Below are 20796 nucleotides of genomic sequence, written 5' to 3'. Positions count from 1 at the left end.
TTTATAGCTTCTCTCATTGCAAACTTTCAGGAGTATCTCAGATATATGCATGTGTTTGTACATTGATTCTCCGCTGCTCATATACGTACATGGTACATATGTGTAGACGCAATTATTGTTTCGTTTATGTAGATACATAATGATTGATCTATGGATGTGCATGATATCACTGTTTAGCATCAGCTTAGATATAGCAGCACCCGTCTGATCGTCCCGATTAAACAAATCTCCCGATCTAAACGCCGCTAGCATCTCCAAATGTACCACCCTTCTAATCCGTGGTTTGCCAGTGGTTTGTATGCGATAGATGGTATCACTGATCTTCTTCACAACTTTGTACGGGCCTTCCCAATTGCACCGAAATTTGGCTGGAACACCTTTCCGCCGGTGAGGGTTGTTTAACAGTACCAAATCTCCCTCCAAGAAAGCTTACGAATTTTTGTTCTCTTTGTACCTGCGTTTCATCTTACTACTCATTATTCTTGATCGTTCCCTCGCACTCTGTTGTTTGGCCAATGAACTTATTCGCAGAGCTTGCACTTGACGGATTGACTTTGCATCATCATTAACATCTAGACGTTTCACAACAGCAGTGCGCGCTGGCTTGAAACCACCCTTGCATTCTTTCTGAAAAATTCTTTCAGTCATTTTAGTGCGTCCATTAGGGTTTGTCGATGCCGGTCTTTCTCTCGCAGGTACCTTCGGTTTGGTTTGTTTGGTCCATTCGTTCCATCAACCCTTGTCCGATCTGTTGCCTTTGACTTTTGCGGTTTTTTTCGAATCTCTTTCACCAGCACTCGATTACTGCTGAACCCTTCTTCCAAACTGAAGTTAAGTGGCACATCCTGGTTCTCATAGCGCATAATATTTCTTGGCATATCGATCCTGATGTCATGGTCAACTAAGAAGTCCACTCCCAATATGACTTCATCAACGATCTCCGCCACAACGAATTTGTGTAGAACCATGACCTTCCCAATTAGGACTTCACATATCACTTCTCCTTGGACTTGGTTATACTCGCCTGTGACCGTAGGCAACCTTGCTCCAGGTAACGGTTTTACTATCCTGTTGACTAAATCAGATCGAGTTAAGGAATGAGATGCGCCCGTATCTACAGTCAGTACACGCTCCTTGCCATCCACATTCCCTCTGACGGTAAGACTGCTTGATTTCCTTCCAATTTGCGACACAAATATCACAGGACATTCAATAGCTGGAGCTAGCTCTCGATTTTTCCATCTGGCACGCTCTTTCTCATCTCCTCCAGGTTTGCGTTTACGGCCACCCAAGTTGGAGCTACCAGGACCAAGATCGCAATGACGTGCAATGTGACCGGGCTTCCCGCATTTGAAACATTTGATAACTTTTTCACTCCGCTTTTGCGATCCTTTCAGCGCCTCCAATATTGCGTCTACCCACTCTGGCCTTTCTACCTCCACACGGCGTGCTTTGAAAACTGGCTTACTCAATAGTGAGGCAGTTTCCTGAGTCAATGCATGTGATACCGTCTCTGCAAATGTTGGCTTTGGATTTGCGTATGTGGCTCGCTTCGTTTCGACGTCCCGTATGCCCTTTTTAAAGCTCTGAATTTTTACTCTTTCGGTGTATTCCACGGGTGCGTCGGCATTCGCCAAATGTGCAAGCCTTTCGACATCTGACGCAAACTCCTGCAAAGTCTCATTAGCTTTTTGGTAGCGGTTTTGCAGCTCTATTTGGTGTATCAGCTTCCTGTGTTCGCTTCCGTATCGCCTCTCTAGAGCGCTCATCAATGTTTCGTAGTAGTTCCGCTCTACCTCGGGAATAGTCTGTAGGATTTCAGCAGCAAATCCTTTCAATGCCACGAATAGTGCAGCAACTTTATCTTCAGCACTCCAGTTGTTCACTGCTGCGGTCTTCTCAAACTGAATCTTAAACACCTGGAAAGGAACAGAGCCGTCAAAAGATGGAGTTTTTACCTTCGTATTGCTTGCTGAAACAACTGGGCGAATTAGTTGCAACTCCTGTATATGACCTCGCAATGTTTAAATCTCGGCATCGATTTTGTTCTCAAGTTGCAAAATTTTTGTGTCTTGCGCCTCCATCTTCGAAGAAATACGTCCTTCTTGCTCTTCCAGTTGTGCAGAGATCTGCGCTGATATTTGTGCCGACATTTCGGATATTCGTGCCTCTTGTGCTTCAATCTTCGATGTTATACGGTTCTCCTGCGATTCCAGTTGAGATGCTATACGTGTCTCCTGTGATTCCATCTGTGATGACATATAGGTTTTCTGTTCTTCCAGTTGAGTTTCCATCTTGGATGTAATCTGTGTCGACATTTCTGACATACGCGTTTCTTGTGCTTCAATCTTCGATGTTATTCGTGTCTCTTGGGATTCTATCTGTGATGACATATACGTTTTCTGTTCTTCTAGTTGAGATGACATTGTCGATGTTTGAGCAGATATTGCAGCCAAAATCATGTTCAAGTCTGTGCTCGTAGCTGTCTGCGATGTTTCGTTTTTCTCTTCAATTTTTGTTGTTGTCTCGTCCCCATCAGCATAAAAGACATACTCGTCCACATCAATTCCTTCTGCTTCCATTGCCTCTCGTAGCCGTGCCTGAAGTTCGAGTTTAACGCCGCTTGTATTCAATCCACGGCTCTCCAACTCCTTCTTTAGTTGCTGGATCTTCAATTCACTGAACTTTGCCATATCCTTGTTGTCCTCTGGAATTTATTCAAAAATTCCTCTTCTGACACCAATTGTAACGAATTTACTTGCAAATCCTCTTATTTGCCCTTGTGCTAAGTTCGAATCACTAAACTGTTGAATAAATAACTCCAATATTGAATAATGGAAAATGGCCTTTATTAAAGTACTTCACAATAACACTTATACTTTGCAACTAGCTTGCTTAACAACCAAACTGATTGATAGCTCAAATGAAAATCTGCTATTGCCCGACAGATTGCGTGCTTAATCAATAACTGCTTGATAGCTCAAATCAAACTGAATTCCAGCGCCTCTACATTTGCTGCCTTTTATACTCTCTGATTTCAACGTTCGCATCTTCTAGGCGCTTCCGTTTCCAGAATCTACTAGTTGCCATTAGCTTTCAAATTTCTCAGCTGTAACTACAATTGCACGATTTTATAGCTTCTCTCATTGCAAACTTTCAGGAGTATCTCAGATATATGCATGTGTTTGTACATTGATTCTCCGCTGCTCATATACGTACATGGTACATATGTGTAGACGCAATTATTGTTTCGTTTATGTAGATACATAATGATTGATCTATGGATGTGCATGATATCACTGTTTAGCATCAGCTTAGATATAGCAGCACCCGTCTGATCGTCCCGATTAAACAAATCTCCCGATCTAAACGCCGCTAGCATCTCCAAATGTACCACCCTTCTAATCCGTGGTTTGCCAGTGGTTTGTATGCGATAGATGGTATCACTGATCTTCTTCACAACTTTGTACGGGCCTTCCCAATTGCACCGAAATTTGGCTGGAACACCTTTCCGCCGGTGAGGGTTGTTTAACAGTACCAAATCTCCCTCCAAGAAACCTTACGAATTTTTGTTCTCTTTGTACCTGCGTTTCATCTTACTACTCATTATTCTTGATCGTTCCCTCGCACTCTGTTGTTTGGCCAATGAACTTATTCGCAGAGCTTGCACTTGACGGATTGACTTTGCATCATCATTAACATCTAGACGTTTCACAACAGCAGTGCGCGCTGGCTTGAAACCACCCTTGCATTCTTTCTGAAAAATTCTTTCAGTCATTTTAGTGCGTCCATTAGGGTTTGTCGATGCCGGTCTTTCTCTCGCAGGTACCTTCGGTTTGGTTTGTTTGGTCCATTCGTTCCATCAACCCTTGTCCGATCTGTTGCCTTTGACTTTTGCGGTTTTTTTCGAATCTCTTTCACCAGCACTCGATTACTGCTGAACCCTTCTTCCAAACTGAAGTTAAGTGGCACATCCTGGTTCTCATAGCGCATAATATTTCTTGGCATATCGATCCTGATGTCATGGTCAACTAAGAAGTCCACTCCCAATATGACTTCATCAACGATCTCCGCCACAACGAATTTGTGTAGAACCATGACCTTCCCAATTAGGACTTCACATATCACTTCTCCTTGGACTTGGTTATACTCGCCTGTGACCGTAGGCAACCTTGCTCCAGGTAACGGTTTTACTATCCTGTTGACTAAATCAGATCGAGTTAAGGAATGAGATGCGCCCGTATCTACAGTCAGTACACGCTCCTTGCCATCCACATTCCCTCTGACGGTAAGACTGCTTGATTTCCTTCCAATTTGCGACACAAATATCACAGGACATTCAATAGCTGGAGCTAGCTCTCGATTTTTCCATCTGGCACGCTCTTTCTCATCTCCTCCAGGTTTGCGTTTACGGCCACCCAAGTTGGAGCTACCAGGACCAAGATCGCAATGACGTGCAATGAGACCGGGCTTCCCGCATTTGAAACATTTGATAACTTTTTCACTCCGCTTTTGCGATCCTTTCAGCGCCTCCAATATTGCGTCTACCCACTCTGGCCTTTCTACCTCCACACGGCGTGCTTTGAAAACTGGCTTACTCAATAGTGAGGCAGTTTCCTGAGTCAATGCATGTGATACCGTCTCTGCAAATGTTGGCTTTGGATTTGCGTATGTGGCTCGCTTCGTTTCGACGTCCCGTATGCCCTTTTTAAAGCTCTGAATTTTTACTCTTTCGGTGTATTCCACGGGTGCGTCGGCATTCGCCAAATGTGCAAGCCTTTCGACATCTGACGCAAACTCCTGCAAAGTCTCATTAGCTTTTTGGTAGCGGTTTTGCAGCTCTATTTGGTGTATCTGCTTCCTGTGTTCGCTTCCGTATCGCCTCTCTAGAGCGCTCATCAATGTTTCGTAGTAGTTCCGCTCTACCTCGGGAATAGTCTGTAGGATTTCAGCAGCAAATCCTTTCAATGCCACGAATAGTGCAGCAACTTTATCTTCAGCACTCCAGTTGTTCACTGCTGCGGTCTTCTCAAACTGAATCTTAAACACCTGGAAAGGAACAGAGCCGTCAAAAGATTGAGTTTTTACCTTCGTATTGCTTGCTGAAACAACTGGGCGAATTAGTTGCAACTCCTGTATATGACCTCGCAATGTTTAAATCTCGGCATCGATTTTGTTCTCAAGTTGCAAAATTTTTGTGTCTTGCGCCTCCATCTTCGAAGAAATACGTCCTTCTTGCTCTTCCAGTTGTGCAGAGATCTGCGCTGATATTTGTGCCGACATTTCGGATATTCGTGCCTCTTGTGCTTCAATCTTCGATGTTATACGGTTCTCCTGCGATTCCAGTTGAGATGCTATACGTGTCTCCTGTGATTCCATCTGTGATGACATATAGGTTTTCTGTTCTTCCAGTTGAGTTTCCATCTTGGATGTAATCTGTGTCGACATTTCTGACATACGCGTTTCTTGTGCTTCAATCTTCGATGTTATTCGTGTCTCTTGGGATTCTATCTGTGATGACATATACGTTTTCTGTTCTTCTAGTTGAGATGACATTGTCGATGTTTGAGCAGATATTGCAGCCAAAATCATGTTCAAGTGTGTGCTCGTAGCTGTCTGCGATGTTTCGTTTTTCTCTTCAATTTTTGTTGTTGTCTCGTCCCCATCAGCATAAAAGACATACTCGTCCACATCAATTCCTTCTGCTTCCATTGCCTCTCGTAGCCGTGCCTGAAGTTCGAGTTTAACGCCGCTTGTATTCAATCCACGGCTCTCCAACTCCTTCTTTAGTTGCTGGATCTTCAATTCACTGAACTTTGCCATATCCTTGTTGTCCTCTGGAATTTATTCAAAAATTCCTCTTCTGACACCAATTGTAACGAATTTACTTGCAAATCCTCTTATTTGCCCTTGTGCTAAGTTCGAATCACTAAACTGTTGAATAAATAACTCCAATATTGAATAATGGAAAAATGGCCTTTATTAAAGTACTTCACAATAACACTTATACTTTGCAACTAGCTTGCTTAACAACCAAACTGATTGATAGCTCAAATGAAAATCTGCTATTGCCCGACAGATTGCGTGCTTAATCAATAACTGCTTGATAGCTCAAATCAAACTGAATTCCAGCGCCTCTACATTTGCTGCCTTTTATACTCTCTGATTTCAACGTTCGCATCTTCTAGGCGCTTCCGTTTCCAGAATCTACTAGTTGCCATTAGCTCTCAAATTTCTCAGCTGTAACTACAATTGCACGATTTTATAGCTTCTCTCATTGCATAATTTCAGGAGTATCTCAGATATATGCATGTGTTTGTGCATTGATTCTCCGCTGCTCGTATACGTACATGGTACATATGTGTAGACGCAATTATTGTTTCGTTTATGTAGATATATAATGATTGATCTATGGATGTGCATGATATCACTGTTTAGCATCGGCTTAGAGATAGCAGCACCCCTTAGTTTTGCTAATATTCGTAACAATATATTGTGCAGGTGACCTTTATATATATATATATATATCCATATATATGAATCACGATTTATTTATTCTGCTATATTCTTGCTCGTTGTATCAGAAAAAACGTTGATTAAATAAATAAATAAGAGGTGCGATATACCTCCGAAGAGAATTTAAGCCGAGCTTCTCATCCAATTTGCGTTGTGCTCCTTTTTAATATTTCCAAAAAAAAGGCGGGACGGGACCCATTCAAATCTATGACTCAGTTCAAATGTATACTTTCCTCGAAATATTCGCCTTTAGTTCAACATCCTTATTTGAAAGTAAACGTGCTTGGTAATTGGTGAGCAATTATAATTGAAAGGGTTAATATCCGGCATCCGTATTTTGCGGTAGAGATATGTTTTTTTCGAGATGATGCGTTTATCAAGCAAATACTAAGATAGATAATCTTCTTGTTTACATCTTACCAAGATTAAATCTTATATATGATTTTCAATCCTCATGTTCCAATGGGCAGTGAGTGGTCCATATCCCGATAGAAATTTAACAGCAAGTGCAACAACAAACTGACCCATGTAAATTTCTATCGGCATCTGTATAGCTGGCCATTGGAATACGAGGAATATAAAAGGTAAAAGCCAATGTGGTATTCATTTCGGGTTTAATAAAATGATAAACTGTATTGAGAAGATAATTTTTGAATATTCAAAGTGATGATTGTTTCTATATCACAATATTGCGCAATGTGGGTAAAAAATAAATAATCTTTATTTAAGATCTCGGAAAGTTGACATATGTAAATTTGTATGAAAAGCTTTCAAATTTAATATGAAGCATTTGCTTATTTTTGTATTTTACTCGGCCCATTGAAAAAGCGCAAACCATTCCTGCAGTAAACTATTTACATGCAATTTTCATAAGTAAGTTACTGAAGAAATGATATTCGCTCTTTGGCTGCAATAACAAGGGAAATATCTATAAAAATAAAGAAAATGCTAACTCGCCATTCTGCATAAATCGCAGTTGTTGTTAAACTAGATTGTAAAGGAACACTGGCCTGAGAAATTAATTACTGCCAAGACGATTGAGATGTTGACATATTATCTTCCGCCTTCCATTCGATTCTCACGATGATCGATTTTGAAATTTTCGTCTGCCCTAAATTGCTCAGTTCGGCGTTCCTTAGAATTTAAAAAGCAGCCAGAATCCGAGTACCCACACAATCGTTTACTATTTCGCCGACTCTCCTCGTTAGATGGCATTGCCTGCGTTTTAGGCATTATAAGGGGTATTGAGTTTGTGCAGCTTGTGAGAGAAGGATCAGTTTTAGCGTCGTTATCTGAGTCTCGATGATGCCTAGTATGGCCACCATTACGATTAGCATTTAAAATAATGCCATTTCCGGAGAGACGTCGACCTTTGGACAAAACTTTCTCCCTGGCCAATGAAACAAAAGCCTCTTCTGTACTTGTACAATTCTGGCAACTACATTTTTGACTTTGTGCTTCGCTGGCTTCTTTTTGTGTTTCAGCAATAAACTGGCACAAACATTTGAACTGTCGTAGATTTTTTTCGCTTTGTTGTGATAATTCTGCAAAATACCATCAATTTTTTAGTATTTGTATGCTAAATAGCTTTATCCCAGGATCTTACTATCCAAGATATCCAAATACATTTTGCTTAATAAACATTCATTACGCATCATCTGTGAACACAGAGTTTCGATCTTTTCCATCGTATGCATAAAATAATTATGCATCGCGCTTTCGACAGAAGTCTGCAATGAGAAAATAAGTTTATTTGTTCAAATCTACTGAACAGTGAAAAGAGCATATATTCCAGCTTACCTGTACCGTCTCTAAAACGGTGTCATGAACTATGTTCAGAAAGTCGGCACAAGACTTTTGAATATTTTTGCTTCCAAATGGGATCTCGTCATCGGAATCTTGCTCAGCTTCCTCGCATATTACCTCCATACGTTTTTTAAGATCCTGATATTGAAAATTTTGTTTATTTTTAGTTTGCTTAGGATCGCATTGGCATTTTTGCTTGTTTGTCGAGTCCGTTTTTGGTTCGTTATCACTAGGGAAATTAAGTCGTTTTCCATGTTTAGTTTGAGGGACCCGCTTTCCATTAGGTTTGGGTACAACAGGTTTAATAGGTGGAAGTCTGGTTTTCGATTTTTTTACTGGCGCTGCAATACTTATATCCGGCACTAACCTCGAAGGAAAACAATCACTGCAAGACCGGTTTCGGCGTATTTTGCAGGAACTATCCATATAATTACAGTAACGCGAACAAGATGCACAGCAACAACAATCGGATTGACGAGGATAACAACTCATTGTTCGTAAATTTTGATGTTGTTTATTTAAATTTGGCGGTGCTCAATTTTGGTGGAGTGGTGAAAGTTGATCAAGAAGATTCGAAAACAATGTGACGAAATGTTTGATATATTTGCACAAGTTGTTATATTCCAAAACTCATTTTAAATGTAGTTACTTTGACGTAACGTTTTGTTTTCTGATTAAATTGAAAAATATTTAACAAAAATGGGATTGTGACAGTAATATTGAATGAAAAAACATACGGATGAGTTCACACTTGTATGTATAGAACTCCTATTAAGTGCAGGTGGTTAAATGAGTCATCCCAATCAAACCTGTTAAATTTGAATCAACATTAGCAATCAATTGAATAGTATTGTTTCTACACTGCAGAGCTGTAAAACTGACGATCAGTTTTTTCCATATTTAAATGACAATAAAGTACAAAGAAGTTAACTGGAAAAGTATTCATACTGAAATTTTCCTAAAAATTTAATAATAAAAAAGGCTAATTACAAATATTTCAACATCTCTGTTCCGATAATTGTCATCGCTCTAAATAAGTGTTGTCAATATGCCATATAAAAGGCTTGCGTTAAAAGGTACTAGCCTACATTTGTACGTCCTCCATTGGTGATTAAAAAAATTTAAGAAAAGGCAATACATTATAAAAGCTCTTAAGTTCCTAGCGGTTCCATGAATACTGGTTTGTGAGTTTGGAAAATACAATAGCAATATCCTATTTACTGAAATATTCTTCTAAACACAATAGTTTGTAATTACAGCCATTTAAAGTAGGCTCTATAGGTAGTTGTAGCTTTTTTGATAAGGAAATTAACTTTGAATACAAATCTGCTCAAGTAAGATAGAATTCAACCAAAACAATTTCAATCTTTTACCAATGCCGTGCAAATAGGCAGAGAGACTATTCCCAACCACTCGGGTCCTATATTTATATTCCGTCAAATACTGTTAAAATATCAGCTGTAAAAAAACTGTAGTCCGATGGGGCCAGTCAATAACCTCTGAAGAGTTTCTCCCAATGGAACATTTTTTTGTGGCACAGATGAAGGAAAACGGGGAAGGTGAATCAGGGGAATAGAAAAAGCCTGAATCACCATAGACGATGCCATGGAAGCTCCAACGAAATCGCCGATGGACCTATGCACTTTGATGTATTTAAATGACTTAAACTCAAGTATCTGTTTTTGTTATATTATCAACAAAAAATATCCATAATTCACTCTATTTGGTCAATGCACAATGTGTTTAAATATCAAAATATACAAAATCCATTTTACAACAATAGCAAAATAAGTAGTAACATATTGACATATAGCAAGAAAGCAATAGATTGTCTTTGCGAAGTTTCAGCCAAATGCGACTATATATGGTTTTATGTAAGCGAGTTATCCGCGAGATTTACCTAAAAAGGAAACCAATCAACTCACAAGAGCCTAACATTTTTTGATTTCACACGATTAATTAAAAAAAAATCAACCCGAAATTACGAAGTATACAAAATCTGCTATGAAGTACTATTTCTTGTATGTCTTATGTTCGGACACCATGAAGATGATTTAAGACTTTCCTGGTTTATAATTAATTACTTGTTTGTTTGTTTTCGAAATGGTACCGTCGAAATATACCAGTAAATGCTTCTTTCTTTTCAGGGGCTCTTAAAAAACATAATAATTGATTTTGCATAATTATATGCAGGTGTTAAGCTCATGAATTCTTAAATATTAAACTACTTGAATAATTAGAAGGGGCTATTTTTGCAATTGATCAATTTTACGCCTTTTTTGCACCCAACTCCTAAATTGATTTAACATATCTGATGGCAATTAAAGTATACAAAAACATAACCTTGGGGAAAAAGTATTTAGTACTGAATGGAAAAAAGGTGTGCATTCATTTCAACTTTACATTCATTAAAGATTGGGAATGGTTCCTACATTCACACTCTATATTGAATTATATTTTACCATTAAATAACACACACACTTTAGCTTTGAGTTAAAGTATTTTAAGCCATTCATGAATGGAGATTTATAATAGGCAACCAAAAAATCACAAATTATTTTTAAAAGAATGCTGAGAGAATGCACACTCAATTGATTCAATCTTTTTACAGCTCTGCTACACTGGATCACAAATTCCAATTTTTTTTCTGCAACAGAGACGCCATTATGAACATCCTATGTAAAATCACTCCCTGATTTCGAAAATCACGGTTATTTTTAATTCTATGGTAACGTTTTTGAGATATTTACGAATAACGGTTTTTCAAAAAAAAAATAAAATTGGGTCCACTTAATCATATATATCTCAAGAACTAATTGAGCAATTTCAAAACGGTTTAAAGTTTTTAAAAGGCAATAACATTTTCTATAAACACTGCATACAACCCTTTTTGCTAGGACCTGCAGATTCAAAGATAACGAACAATCATTACGGATTTTTTCCATTTTTTTTGTAAAAATATAAAAATAATTGTACTTTGCGAGGAAGGATCTCGAAAACTTTTTATTTTTTTGCAGATTTGTTATTTTCTCTCTAAGATCTGTTTTATTGCAAAAAAAATAAGCTTTCATTCAACAAAATCGATGGACTAATACGAAAGTTATAAGCATTCAAGTAAATATATCCATTTAATACTTATGTACCCTACTGGTACATATGTGTTAGTATTCGTATATCAGTTAGTTAGTTTGCCTAGTCTTTGAATTCCAATTCTAATACTTAAAATATGACCAACTTTGATTAAAAACAATCAGTGTAGCATAGTCATTAAGAAATCCAAAATAGCAGATATATTAGTTTTGGATGAAACCATAAAAGATCGTTTTAGTTGCTAAATTAAAGCTTTTTGACGCCAACCTATGAATCGAACTTTTTTTTTTTAAATATCGTATTAGACATATATTTGCTTTCGATTCCATATTATTTTATGTGATATGCACACGTGTATATATTTTACTGAGAATATGTTTAAATCAACTCTCATATACCATTTACCCTAAATAATGCATGTACATACATATATGTATGTCTAGATAAGCGCTTACGATTTGCTTTTGCTTCCCTAAATTTACTTGTATGAAGAAACTATCCCATGCAACAAACGGTAGTGTTTCTTTCAAAGAAGCGGAAAAATAATCTAAAATAATCACAAATAAACAAAAGTAGATTTTTTGCTAGATCTTTTCAATAATCGTAAAAAATAATGATTTTTTTTATATAATTTTTAATCAATTGGAAAGTAATCATTAAAAATAAAAAGTAATATCAAGTAATCATTAAATATATTTTAAAGAAAATAATCAATTATACGAGTAATCATTATTTATGTAACATCGTAATACATCGTTATGCAAACATTGTATCATTGGACAAGGATGTTATGTCAATTCAAATTAATAAGAGTTTTAAAAACTGGTTCCATTTCAAACACGATTTTTATATATAACTACCATATTGTTGCGACTAATTGAGAAAGCAAAGAAAATTATTTGAACTTGCAGAAAAACGTACGAAAATATATAATGAAACATTCACACCAATTCTAAATATTCTCGCGGAATTTTGTTCTCGCGGATTTTTTTATTCCCGCGGAAAAATTCCTCCAATTCTTTTCTCCTAGGGAGAAGAATAATTGGGGATTAGGAATTTCGAATTTTCGAAGTCAGCTGTTTTGTCAATTGAAATTTCGTTGCGCATTTCTTATTTTGTTTAAAAAATAGAAAAGTTTAATTATTGTTGCGAATTTGTTTGAAATTAAGAAATAAAATATAAACAATATTTTCTGGCGGCCAAGTCGAGTTGAATTAGTCTTTCATCATATGCCAAAATCTATCTTAAAAATCCTTGCGCAATTTCTGGAGCTCTTCCGTTGCTTATGATATACTTTTCGACTTAAAATAAAGAATATTGTGGTTGTTGTATTAACAGTGAGAATATTGTGGTAGAATGTAAATACATATTTTAGCACAAATTTGTACAAATAAGTGTTCTTTCTTAAAAGAACCAATTTCCTTGAACTATTTGTATACATTCCCTTTAATTTAACTAGTGAAAAAACTCCTATGAAATGGCAGAGCAATCTCCCTCTGCCTCACATTCATAATACCTACTTTTCTCCCATAACCGGTTTCCGCTTTTTCGAACATTGTTCAGAATACTAGGAAAGGGAGAAGTGAAAAAACTCACAAGGAATTTTTATTTAGAATACGAGGAATGGAGAAGGGAAAAAAGTCGCACGGAATTTTCGTTTAGAATTGGGCTGATTGTATTTTGAACAGAATTATATGCCTGTTCAAGTACGAGAAGCGAATATCCCAAAAAACGCTACAAATTATAAAACAAAATATAAATATAATATATAAATATCCGTTAATTCCATATATCTAGTGGAAAGTACCTACTAAAGTACTTGGTAATAAAGTACTTGATTCTGGAAGTCAATATTTCATATATGTGTATTGTTAAACTGAATTTTTAGAATCCGCAAATTTTTTTTCTTGTAAATATCATTAAAACTTCGCTCATCAATTTCTGATACTGGTAATCAAAAACTTTTACAAAAGAAAAAGGTGCGGTACATAAATCTAGCTAAGCGTTCAATCATTCATACCTACATGAACACGTGCATAAGGGAATTTCTACCATATCAGACCCCTCTTACATAATAAAAAAATTGCATCTTCATTGATTGAATTCCTAGAAGTTTGTTCTCCAATGATGACAGAGCTTTGACACTCCCAAATTAAAAAATCTGCACGTGTTGCTTTACGAAGTAGGGAAAACGGGGAATAATTCAATCCACTTCAGCGAAAGTTGTAGTAGAAAATAACCTTTAAAGTATTTTTCATTTGTAAATGCCAACAAGTTTTGGGAGAAATAATTCAATTTCTACTAAATATTTCGTGAATTGATAGAGTTTTGTTGGTTTGGTCATTCTCTCATAATTTGTTTGAAGAATGTCGTACGTTAGAATTTTATTCAAATATACACTATCTTAAAATTTGTTTCAAAAACTCCCTATTTTAGCATAAGTTCAATGCATTTTGACATAGCAGGAAATTAATGAAAAGCATTCTGAGATAAGGCGTTCTTCAAACTAATTCTGATATAGGGCGTTTTTGTAACAAATACTGAAACGATTTCAAACTAGCAGAGCATGGGGTGATACTCTACTCGGCAGCCGCAATGAACTGACAAAAAAATAAAATAAAACGGCTTATTGTCTTAGAACTTATATTTCGGTATTGACTTTAACAAAAGAGTTAAGCTTTTGTGCGGTCCTTAACACAGGGAGTATTTGCTTTTTTATTCTGAAATTTCTAAAATCTCTTTTCAGTTTAAGTTATAGAAATCGCTTTATGAAAAACAAATCCAGCTAGGTGCGGCAAGGATCGAGATATTAAAAATACTCTTATTTGTGGTCCGATTTGGCTCATATTTGGAACAAATATTACATACAGTCCGGTAGAAGTGACATCAAAATACTTTGGAGTTCGAGGAGGGACAAGCATACGTGGCGCCGAGTCGAGTAAAGTCTTTGGAAGGATTATGTATTGAGGACTTAGATTGTAACAAACGCCTTTATTTAATTGCCTGATCAACGACCTAGATTGATGAGAAGTGTAATGACTAGTATCTAGGACCTACCTAATTATTTTCTAGCTTTTAGTATTATTATTACTTAATGTAAGTATTGTTTGCAATAAAACAGTTTAACTTAAATTTTTTTTAATTACTTAATTTTTTTTTGTATTCTTAACACTTTGCTCTTAAATTTACTCACTGCAAGCTTGGGGTCGTTCATAAATTTCAAGATTTATTTTTGGGATTAATAAAATAAACCTAGTGCGATTCTACATTCAAAGTGAACTTTTTTTCTTATTATTATCCGAGTTTCCATTGAAAAAGTCTTCTAAACTAACACTGAAATACTCCTTGTGCTGCCGTTTTGGTAGAAAGCGTCTCATAAAAGGCGTGATCAATGTGGGATCCAATTCATTCAAATTTGTGGTACCAAACATTCTTGTTGCTATAGCCGCAACTGTAATTGATATAATGGCACCAAAGGCGGAATACCACAAAAATGAAAGATGATATATGTTACGTTGATCTGAAGTTGATGGCCTGTAAATTTCACACAATGTATTGTAATTTATAGTTGCCTTTATTATAAGAGTGACTAACTCACCTGTAGTCGTGGATTGTGTGCCAAGCTGTTTTATTGTCAAATTCGTATTTACAACCATCAATTGAAACCGGCATTTTCGGATATGCAATTTCACCTCTCATTTGTGCAATCTGTGCATTTGTACATATCCAACTAAGAACTAAAAATCCTGCTGCACATCCCGCTAACGCGCTCTTCTCGTTTATCCACGGAGTTAAAACTCCCATAGTATATATAGCCAAGAGTGGCCCCATTGTTACAGCACCCGTCATTGTAGCTAATTGTAAGACCATACCGAGCTTCTCTACAACATATACCAATCCTATGCAAGTAACGCCAAAAACAATCACAATTAAGCGCAATAATATCGCAGTGTGACGTTCAGTCAATGGTGTCTTAAGAATGGATCCAATGATGTCTTGAGATACAACGCAAGCTAAAGAGTTTAAACCAGTTGATAGAGAGCTCAAAGCTGCGCTGAATACTCCTGCAACGAATAGACCTGGCAATCCTGGAATATCTCCAACGGTTTTCATTACCAATAACGTGGGAAGTTGATCACTAGCCGAAGCAAGCTAAAATCAAAGTTGGTATAAACTTTAACAAATTCACTGCATAGTTTTTGCAACAAACCTTTGTGCTAAGTGGGTCGCAATCGTAGTAGCTGGCATATGCTAATAATCCCATATAGCAGCAACATAAAAGCAAAAATATTAAAAGAATATTAAATAAAACAACAGTCTGTTTAGCTTTTTTGAAAGATGGCAATGAAAGAAAACGTTGAATACAAATCTGGTTAACAGCGGAGGACTGGATCTTATGAAGTGAACCACCCACAAATACAGCAAATATTGATAACCGTACCGTAGGATCCCAAGTCCAGCTAATTTGCAAATAATATTTACTGACTTTTTCTGTAATAAAGTGTATGTTGAAATCTTACTCTGGTGTATTTAGTCGACCGCTTTCCTTATTTCGCTCCCAAACCACAGCAAAGCCGCCTAAATCGAGAGTTCCCTTTATACAAATCGTTATTATTGAGCCATACATAATAAAGCTTTGTACAACATCAGTCCAAATTACTGCTTTCAAACCACCCTAGCCAGAAAAAAACATGAAATTGAAAAAAATACATACATAGATATGTAAGAGCAGTAACGTGAACCTAAGGAAAGTTCGTCAAGAATCTTTGAACAAAATGAGTTACTTGGAGTTGACTTAGCTACTAGAACTCGGACTAATCGGTCAATCGATTAAGAGATTCTGACATATGTAAGTCGATTACTGTTGTTCGGTTGGCAAAATTATAGTAGCCGAAAGCTCTTGACTAATCGTTAATCGTTTATTTTCCGTTAGTCCAATATTTGTAAAAAAAAGTCCTAGGTAATCGTTACGGTGTACTAATACGTATATTACCTATTTTAAAATTTGGAACGCACTTACCACACAAGTATAAAAGGTACAAATCAAACAGACTATCGGTGTTATAATGTGAATGTTAATTCCAGACACTGTAGAAGAGTCAAAAGAGTCGTGGCGTTGAAATATTTTTTGTAACGGTGACTATCAATGTAAATGCGCTCACCTTGATTGAATGTCAAAGCAGGAACATACACTGCAACTGGCAGCCAAAGTACCATTCCTACAATGAATAAGATGGATCCGAAGTAGCGCACCTTTCGACCAAATCGCATTTCAAAGTACTAATTAGGGAATCAAAATTAAAAGGAATTACCACTAAACAAATTAACAAAAAAAACTATAAATGGGTTTATTTCTATAATTAACAATACATAACAACATACGTAATATAAGTTATCTCCCGACTCGGGGGAGATGTAAAAAATTTAAAAGTGCGGAGGACAGTGAGCTCCGATACTTCTGAATTGAAACAAGGAAGGATTTCAGATTAAACGTCACAACTTCTTTATGCGTGCCACTTGCACGCTAATTAACTACTGCCCTAAACATACGTTGCAACTAACTTAAATAACTTCTTCGCCTAACTAAAATGTTTACATTGCAGTTCCCATGCTTTACCCAGAACTGCTCGCGCGTGTAGACAGGAATTGCTTAGCGTGCGATTCCCATAACTAACGTAAGGTGACCTGATCGATGGTTGCGCGTGTGGCGCGTCAGCGACTTTATCCTTTTGAATTAAATAAGTCACACGCTTAGCAACGTGATCGTAGTGTGTGCCGTTGCGTGGTATTATGGTACATATGCGTGTAACTCCTCCCCATTTAAAGATATGCATCTCGTAGATCAAATGTCGAAAAGCGTGAGGGGGAGAAATTTTGTAAGGAGTGATTGCGACCTCCTGGTGATGATTTAGTACTGATGCTTGTGACTGGCAGGCTAGGATCTGAGCGATAAAATTCAGGTGCAGATTTGCCTTTGGGGATCCTATTTATGCTAATGTTTCCCGTCCAATGCGTAGGAATTTGAACCGGTGGAAGGTCTAGTTTCTTTGTGTAACATCTCCACAGCGTTCCGGCAATAAGGGATATTGCGCAAATCGAGATAGCCTCTGTAATGATAGAAAAATTTATTTTTTCATTGGCATAGCCTAGATACTTAACATTCTCCATTGTGATGTCGTGGATGTACTCCTGTTGATTGACCAGCATTCTGTCGAACGGTAGGTCCACTTGTTTACCAGCGCGGGTAATCAGAAGATTGTATTTACTGGCCCTCACTTTCGGCATCGATAGGACGTAGAGTAGAAGTGTCCCTTTTGTGAAGACCGATGGTTGGCCATATTCGATTGCCTCAATTACATTCTGGTATGGGAGGGTTTCTGTTTCGGATAGGATTTGGTTCACCTCGTCTATGTCTAACAAGTTGGTATTAACAATTCCTCGCTTTGCCAATTGACATGCTCGCACAAATTCATTGACCTCTTCGCGAATGAGCACGATGTTGCGAAGTGCGCTTTGCTCGAATTCAATTCCTTCTGTTTCCTTTACTACGTAGTTGGTGCGGTTCACCACTTCTTAAAATCGTTTCAATACTTCTTCGGTGGTTGTGAGTAGCTTTCTATTGACCTTATATTGATGGTTGTTGTTCGCTATTATCTGGTTTTGGCTGTGGAGGATGTTATTCCAATCTGTTGCGTCAGGCGATCCTGCCAGCCATTTCCATGCTCACCCAGTCCAGTCTTGCTTGTGCTTTCCATCAACTCTCGGAGTCGTTCGAGTGTTTGGTTGGTGTAGTGCTGGGCCAAGAGTTGCTCGTCGGTTCGTTTGATTAGACGACTTGCTAATTTATCCATTTGAGGTACCATCGTGGTATATTTTTGTAGGTCGATGACGTGTATGAGTTTGAATGAGCCCCCTATGATCCACCCATCTCCGCTCTGGATGGTTATTATTGGGGCCTTGTAGTTAAATATGTGTAGTGCGCTGATGGCTGATGCCAGCAGTGGGAATATGCAACGCAAGATGTTAATTCTAATTTAATGTAGTTAGTAGTTGTTATGTTCTAAGTAAGTTACGGTTATCTATTTAATAAAAAGGAAAAATGTTATTGATAGTAGGAAGGTATTATTAGTAAGCGGAATTCTTAAGATTAGATTGGTTATCATTAAACTAGCGTTACTCTCTTAGTTTAGGATTTTCGCCTTTCTAGCGATGTTAATTTGTTAATGTGTCAGTGGTTTACAAATTATGATTAGTGGGGAAGATTAAAATAAAATTTAAAAATTGTACTTTATATTGTTATTACAAAAGGTTTCAAAAATAAAAAAGGAACAAAAAATTAGGAAAATTAAAAAGCTGAAAAATTTTGGTTTTCTTTTTTTTCCTTTTTCATTGTTAACAATTTTTTCGTTTTTCTTCTTTTCTTTGGATTATTATTTATTTTTTATTATTATTTTTATTTGTTTATTTGTTTTTGTTAAAAAATTTTTTGTTTTATTTTTGCTTAGCGGATTAGGCGCATAAGCTCAAATTTTTCTTTTTTCTCCTGGACCAGAGGTGTTAACATTTCTCGAACCAGCTATGGGGAGATCGCCAGAATCCCGTTTTGAAGTAGTGTAGCCATTTATCAAATTCGATGGCACTACGAGCCTACTAAGGCACGATTTGTCCCACTTGCAAGCCCGCTCTTGTTAGATAAACTCCCTCTTGGTGCCAGATCTTTTATAATTTCTTTTCATGTTTTTTGTATGTTTGTTTATTTTATTGTGTGGAGGTAGTTTGTCCCCTTCTTTTTATATTTTTAATGTGGAGTTTATGAATTTTTTTCCCACTAAGTGTGGTGACAGAAACTTTATTGTCTTTTGAAACGATTTCTTTTTTGTATAGAGGTTTTTGCTTCCCCTTTATTTGCTTATCCTTCGCGTATATGACGTAATTTTCATCATAACGCTCCGGTAGCATCCTTTTTTTATTGTGTCTTTTTATCTGAGCCATTTGCTTTTCCCTCAATAGTGCTTTAATTTGGATATTCATTTCTCTGCTCTGGTAAAGGAGTTCTCGGAAGTTGGAAGCTTGTGAGCGATTAAAAAAAATGTCTGTTGGTTTACTTGGACTGAATTATTATAGCGATCTTCAGCTATGATAACAAGTTCCTTGGTCCTGAGGGCTTTATTCTCCACCTTTAGGCATCTAAAAATTTCAAGTAACGTAGAGTGAAATCTCTTGAGTTGGCCGTTCACCTCACTCCTCTGAGTTAGGGTGCGGTAAAGCTGAATTCCTAGAGATTGTAACAAGCTTTGTATAACAGGGCTAATCAATCCGCGTTCGTTATCAGTGACTAAAATTCTAGGGGTGGTGAAATAGTGCAGAAGTTTCACTATTTTTTGCCTAATGTGCAGGGTTCCTTTGTTTCTGATGTGGAAAAGCTTTGCGAATTTAGAAAATATATCGATGCAACTCAAAAATTTTTCCCCCTGAATTTGGAATATATCTAAGTGAAGGATCTCACATGGTCGCGATGGGATTGGTGTAGCTTGTAATTCTGGCCTATGGGGGTGCCTGTCGTACTTACTGAGTTTACACGTCTCACAAGCCAGTACATATTTCCTAATTTGACTGCTCATCTTGGGAAAATAGCCACGCTCAAGAAGTTGTTTCCTATTCTCCGTGGCATTACGGTGAGCCCTCTTGTGCTGCTTTGTTATTGCCTCACACACACTATCTGGATTTCTTAAGTCCTCCACAAGGGTTTGCGCTATTCGTACCTTATAGTTGGTAAAATGGTCTAAATAAACTCTCTGTAATAGGCCTAACTGATATTCCGGTATTTTAATACCATTGATGATATTTGGGCTCAGTTTTTCTTTCAAAATGCTAATTAGTTTGTTTTCACTAATGTTTTCTATCCCTACGTAGTGGCGTGAGTGCCCAGGGTGCGGTTCTTCGTAGATTTGAAGTCTGCCCCCGAACACAATTTGGTTTCTGAAAACATTTAGTGGTACTTCCACGAAGGGGATCAGGTCTGTGTTATCCTGTTCTGCGTTATGGACTGTATCGGAATCTGATCCCATGGTTGCATTCTGACTACCGACCTCGGATGTGGGCGGCATTGAATCCGTCAGTTGGTTTACTTGGGTTTTTAGACGAGAAAGGGCATCAGCCACAACGTTAGATTTTCCGGGTTTGTAGATGAGTTCATAATTGTACTCTTCGATCCGGGCTTTCCATCGCATCAGCTTAGCATTGTAGTTGCGATTGTTGAGGGAGAAAGTTAGTGGTTGGTGGTCGGTGAATATACGTATTTTCTTGGCACCATACAAGTAACTTCGCAGGTTGTCTAACGCCCAAATGATGGCGAGCACATATTTTTCGTTTGTAGCGTACCCT

The 20796-nt window shown here is 37.4% G+C and overlaps 2 protein-coding genes across 2 annotated transcripts in view; both read right to left on the bottom strand.

Annotated features, from left to right (window-relative positions):
- Positions 1–7255: 7255 nt before the first annotated feature.
- LOC137238801 (uncharacterized) lies at positions 7256–9017 on the bottom strand. The gene is made up of 3 exons (XM_067763823.1): positions 8317–9017; positions 8123–8246; positions 7256–8060 (listed from the first exon to the last, which is right to left on the bottom strand). The coding sequence occupies exons 1-3, from the start codon at positions 8812–8814 to the stop codon at positions 7570–7572; spliced, it is 1113 nt and encodes a 370-aa protein (XP_067619924.1). The 5' UTR covers positions 8815–9017; the 3' UTR covers positions 7256–7569.
- A 5524-nt stretch (positions 9018–14541) lies between these two features.
- The window catches only part of kumpel (kin of rumpel), a 29709-nt gene continuing 23454 nt past the window's right edge, over positions 14542–20796 (bottom strand). Inside the window, exons 3-8 of the mRNA XM_067777170.1 lie at positions 16575–16692; positions 16433–16500; positions 15933–16087; positions 15623–15872; positions 15011–15564; positions 14542–14946 (exon numbers count right to left, since the gene is read on the bottom strand). Of these exons, the coding sequence (XP_067633271.1) occupies positions 14682–14946; positions 15011–15564; positions 15623–15872; positions 15933–16087; positions 16433–16500; positions 16575–16692 (1410 nt within the window). The 3' untranslated portion in view covers positions 14542–14681. The remainder of the gene's footprint in view (positions 14947–15010; positions 15565–15622; positions 15873–15932; positions 16088–16432; positions 16501–16574; positions 16693–20796) is intronic.

The sequence above is a fragment of the Eurosta solidaginis genome, chromosome 1, assembly GCF_040869045.1.
Source record: "Eurosta solidaginis isolate ZX-2024a chromosome 1, ASM4086904v1, whole genome shotgun sequence".
In the NCBI taxonomy this organism is placed as follows: Eukaryota; Metazoa; Arthropoda; class Insecta; order Diptera; family Tephritidae; genus Eurosta; species Eurosta solidaginis.
The sequence above is the reverse complement of the archived record's forward strand: the minus strand, read 5'-3'. Positions and strand labels throughout refer to the sequence as shown.